The sequence below is a fragment of the Hevea brasiliensis genome, chromosome 3 (genome assembly GCF_030052815.1).
Source record: "Hevea brasiliensis isolate MT/VB/25A 57/8 chromosome 3, ASM3005281v1, whole genome shotgun sequence".
Lineage (NCBI taxonomy): Eukaryota > Viridiplantae > Streptophyta > Magnoliopsida > Malpighiales > Euphorbiaceae > Hevea > Hevea brasiliensis.
The window spans coordinates 71536702-71542460 of NC_079495.1; the positions used below are offsets into that span (position 1 = coordinate 71536702).

A 5759-nucleotide genomic window follows, 5' to 3' on the forward strand; every position below is an offset into this window, starting at 1 on the left:
AATACACTAAGGTTAAACGAGCCGAAACACCAGGGATGGGTAACCCGAAAGGGAAGTGACGGTGAAGGCCATTAGCGGCCCTAGACCAGGGGAAAAAAATTATAAAATAATTTTTGAGACTCCAGAGAAGGGTTATTGAGGTTCTTATGGCATTAGAATGCCAAGAAAATACTTAGAAAAATTTTTCTATCGGTACACACAATTTTGGCTCGGTAAGCCAAACAGAGGGTATTTTGGTCATTTCGTCTTCAGAGATAATTTTTGACCAACTTGTCCATTTATTTAAATGAATTATATGACATAAAATATGAATAAATGTTGTTAAAAACTTAATTGAAATTAAATAGACAAGAAATGGTGAGAAATTGAAAGAAAATGGAATAATGACATCATCATGATGTCATTAAAATTCTCTCCACCAATCCAAGGTTGACACATGGCCTAAACTAATTTAAAAGAGACTTAATGGGCTGGAAAATGAAGAAACAAAATCAGAAAAGCTTCTCCCACCTTCCTTGCCGTCAACCACCTCTTCCATAGCTAAGCATATTCAAGCTTTTCAAAGCTTGATTCACCAATTTCTACCCAACAAAATCATAACCTAGCAACACAAAAAAGTGTTCTTACCTCTTGGCAAGTCTTTTGGGAGCAAAAAGAAAAAGGAAATCAAGACTTTGAGAAAGGAGGAAAATCACTCCATTAGAGGTTAGTGACTAAAACCTTAAATTTTAATTCAATTTCATGTTTAAACACTATATTAGTGATTAAATGACAAAGAAACTTGAGGAAAGACATTGGTATGCCATCCCTTATTTTTTGCAGCCATGGTTAGGGTTTGATGGTATTGAATTTAATGAAGTTAAAAGGGTATTAGGGCTGCCCACAATATGTATTTGTTAAGTAGATTGATGAAATAAAGTGAAAATGCATGTTTGATAATGTTGAGTTAGGGTTTGGAGTGGGGAAATGAGACCTTGATCTTGTGATGAGGGAAGTAGGTTTTAATGGTCAATTAGTGGCCATTTGGTTGGGTTTGAATCAGAAATGAAGTGAATTGGGTTGTGGGATTTGAGGTTGGAGTGGCTGCCTTGTGTGACCTGCAGGTTTGGCTGTGAGTCCAGCCTATTTGGATAGCCATAACTTGAATTGTAGAGGTTCAACTGGTGTTTGGCCAATTGGACTTGAAACTAGACACATAATGGCACAACTTTGATGAAGAAACCATGCCCAGAAAACCAAACCAACTTGACCAAAAGCTTGCCCTAATCCGGGTGACCTGCACTCTGTCTGGGCAAAATGACCAAATGAACAGTGTTTGTTCATTTGGCCATAACTCAATGTAGAAAGGTCCAATTGACCTGAAATTTTACCAGCAACAAGGTGACATATAGACCAACAACTTTCATGAAGAAACCTGACCCAAATTATGATCATAACCTAGTCAAATTGCCAACCCAACTTGAACTACCAAATCTGGCAGAACCAGTTTTGACCAGAAATTTGGAATCTGTCCAATCCGGCCAGTTATGGTATTTAGGCCATAACTTGAGCTACAAAACTCCAAATGGAGTGATTCAAAAAACGAAACTCATCTAGAAAAAATAAGGAACAACTTTCATGTTGATCACTTTTCCAAATTTTCACTGCAAAGATGACTAATGGAACAGTAAAGTCAAAGCATGAAAACTGAAAATTTTGTCTCATTACCATTAAGCTTAGAAATGGTATTGGCAACAAATACCAACAAGTTTTAAATGCAAAATGTGGTTTATTGATGATATTTAAACTAAATTACATATTGTCAATGCAAAAGTCAACAGTTTGGTTGACTAATGAAATGAATAGTGGTCATAAAAATTTTAATTTCAAAGAATTACACAAATTAAAAGTGTTAAATGCCCTAGTAGGCCTAATGTGATTGGTTTGGATAGGTTGGCATGCCAATAGGGTTCTGTTAGCAGTACTGCATATGGCTTTATGCCATTCTGTATTTCATGGCTTCCCATGCCATTCTGTAACATAATAGCTTTTGGCTAGGATATTGAGTTGTTATACTTGGGTTTAATCCCCGATAATTATTACAGCTTATTAGGTGCATTACATTGCCTGGAGACACAACAATGTGACCGATGGTGTGATGGTCCGAGGTACTTAGTACCCAGTGCCAGTTTACCCGTTTATCCAGTCCAGTTGAGTAAATTAGGTTACTCGGGCAATGTTAATAAATCTTATCAAACTTAAATCGAATAACACTGTAATAAATATCAGAAACTAAGTCTACTCAGAAATGTAAATATACATTCTACATATTATATTATATTATATTATATTATATTATATTTTATTTTATTTTATATTGTCACCACTAAGCAGAATTGCTTAGCGCGTCGCTTTTGCCACGCGCAGGTACTGGAGACGTAGCTGGGGAGTCCAGCAGACCGCATACTGGGTGAGCCATCATATCTGCACTCAGAGTTCAGAGTCACCTCACATTGCAGTGCATTTGGTAGGACATTAGGCCATCTAGGATATTTTGATATTTTGATATTTTGTATTTTGTAAAATTTTGTTATGTACATTATAAACTCATGTAATTATATTTTTGCTGTAATTATCTATGAACTGTGTTTAGAAATAAATATGAGTATTTTACATTGAATTTGGTGTGATATGAGATAAATGTAAATTTTGAGATATTGAATTGATTTGAGAAATGGATGAAAAATATTGGTGGTTGATTGAGAGTGAGATTAAAATATTATTGGAAGTGTTTTTAAACAGGTTCAGAAGAACTGTTTTCCAATTTATAGCCGGTACTCTGCCGGATTTTCTATAAAATTTGCGAAAAAATTTAGATTTATCAAAAATTGTAAATAAATGAATAAAAAGGGATTAATTGAAATTGAAACATGAATTGATGTTCCGACACACTGAGTGACATCACTTGCTCGGCTACACTGTAGACGGGTAAGGGGTGTCACATATTCAATGATATTTTTGAAAACATTTGAGTTGAGAATTATGAATTGTGGAAATTTGTATTGAATTGTGGAGATGGAGTAAATATGTAATGAATTGAGTTGTGTTGGTGGTTGATTTTGATGAAGTGAAATATTTGAAAGTGTTTTCTACAGGTCAAAATTTTTTGTTTTCTTAAATACAACCAACACTCTGCCGAAATTTTTTCGAAATTTACAGAAAAATAAAAATGGATAAAAATTTTACTTAATTTTTGAACTTCAATTAAATATTTTTAATACCTGCTAGAAATGCTCACCACCTTCAAAAAGTAAGAAAATTATTTTAAAATCTTTTGTAGTGTATTTAATGGGTTATCGGTAGGTAAAGTTCGATAATTCATTAGGTATATTACGGGATCATGTTATGTCTTGAACTGGGGTAAAGTATGACATTATTTTAGAATAAATTGAGTAGAATTAAAATGATAGGATAAATTTGAAAAATTTTAAATTAAACATTTTTATTTTTAAATTAAATATTAAAATAAAATCTCTCAATTTTTTTAAAGGTAATATAGAAAGATGAAATTTATTCATATAAAAAAATAATTAAAAAAATATAATTTTCACTATTCTTAAATTATGATAATAAAAATATCTTAGGTGTATAAAAATATTTTTTAAAATAATAAATTTTAATATTCAAATAGATAAAAAAAATTATTATTATTGTCTAATAAATATAATTACAATTTGTTACATTAAATAATTAAATTTTATTTAATTTGAGTTCAATGAGTCAACTCACTATAAATAAAATAAATATTTAGATTGAATTAAAATTGAAACAATTTTTATTATTTAATGATAACAAACGCTAGATTTATTATTATTTTTTTATCAACTCTAATGCCACATTAATATTTAAGATTTAATTTTGATTATGCGCTGCAATAAAAAAGTTTCAAAATTAAATCTAAAAAAAGAATTAAATGCATTTGTAAAAAGTACTTAGGGTTTAGATTTTTTTTTTGGACTAAAAAATAGCGTTGTTGCGTGCATGAGAAAATTGTTGATATTTTAATTACAAAAAGAGGATATGCCCAAAAAAAAAAAATACAACTTTGCCTTAGATTTTTATGAGCCATCACACAATAAAATAAATCAAAGATTTTCCTATTATTATTATTATTATTATTTGACGGTAGCGGAGCGCATAGGATGAAGTGAGGATGATATGGGACGCGTGGAGACAGCGAGCAACGCGGCTTGATCTTCAAGGCTCAAAGGGCTCGCTTCACTTGTGAGTCTGACTGACGCCACTCATAATAATAACAAGGCAGGGGCATTATAGAGATCACACTGTACAAAGAACAGTGATTTATCAAGTTAAACAAATTCCTTAATCTCCGTACCGCTGACGCGTGTTCTTCCTTTCCTTTAACAACGCGGTTTCTCTACCCCTTCACCGCCCTATTTAGTCTCCCCTTATCTTCTCTCTTACTCCCTCCCATCTTTCTTCTGAGTCAACTTTATTCAGCTTCACAAAATGCTTTGAGATATCACCTTGTTATTTTTGCTTTCAAAGCATGGCTTCATCTGAGAGTTTTGAACCTTTCTTCTTTAGACCTTCCTTTACTGACTCATGGATTTCTGAAGCTTATGCTCGTGATAACGAGACGCTAACTAAAGCCCTCAAGAAATCATTTTCTAATAATATTAACTCTTCTTCTTCCTTCTCCATATCTGAAACCCTTTCTTCCGATTCCATATTCAACCTCGTTTCCAGTTCCCAAACACCACCGCCGCCTACTCCTACCGCCTCTAACGTTTCTGGCTCTGACCCTGAAACGCCAGCTCCCAAGCGCTACCGAAACGGGATCGGTATCCCAGGTGCTACCGCAAAAGTTTCGAAACGTAAGTCTCGTTCGTCTAGGCGCTCTCAGACTACGTTCATAACAGCGGATCCGGCCAACTTTAGGCAGATGGTGCAACAGGTGACCGGTGTTAGATTCGGTAACGCTCAGTTTTCCGCCGTACCAGTGCTGAAGCCGGAGCCACAGAGACCTGGTAGCCGGTTGCATGGCCCTGGAGGGTGTTTGCCGACCCTAGATACGTCGGCGTTTTTGCTGGATCACCATCATCAACAGCAAATGGTTGTTGGCTCGGGCGTGATTTCCGGGCCTGTTAGTGGGTCGGGGACAGTTTCTTTTCCACAAGCCGCGGTAACTGATGGAGGGCCTGGTCCTGGGCTAGACTATGAGACTTGTTCTAGCTTTCCAACACTGGATTCGTGGAATTAGCACTTTTTTTTTTATTTTTTGATATTTGAAATTTTATTATGGAGGCCTGTAGTTATGCGGTGGAGAATGATTGTATATTTTAGTGGGGTGGCCTGTATGGTTTAGTTGTTTTCTTGTCCATTAAGTATTTACATAATTTAGTTAGTTACTTTTTATTGTCTATTGAAACTTGTGCTTCTAACCAAGTTACCTACTCAAACCTTGGGCTATTGGTTATCTCGTGGTTCAGAATTTTTTTTATAGTAAATTTTAATGTAAAAAAAAAAGACAATAAAAATAACTAAATTATTAATCAAAATAAATGAAAAAAGCATATTCATATGAAATTTTTTTTTTTATTAGAAGTAAAGGTTCAACAAATCGTGCATTTTGGGCTGGCATTTGTATTTTAGGTGAAAAAACGGTGCAGTAGTTATAGGCGATGATTTTGATTGATTGAAGGTGCTAGATAGATACGCTACACTTGTGTTGATTCCGTAATAAAAAGAAAACTTAC

General features: G+C 34.1%; 1 protein-coding gene across 1 annotated transcript; it reads left to right on the forward strand.

Annotated features, from left to right (window-relative positions):
• Nucleotides 1-4394: 4394 nt before the first annotated feature.
• Nucleotides 4395-5425, forward strand: LOC110643531 (calmodulin-binding protein 25). The gene has a single exon (XM_021795941.2). It carries the CDS (start codon nt 4550-4552, stop codon nt 5261-5263), a length of 714 nt encoding a protein of 237 aa, XP_021651633.1. The 5' UTR covers nt 4395-4549; the 3' UTR covers nt 5264-5425.
• The last annotated feature ends 334 nt before the right edge of the window (nt 5426-5759 follow it).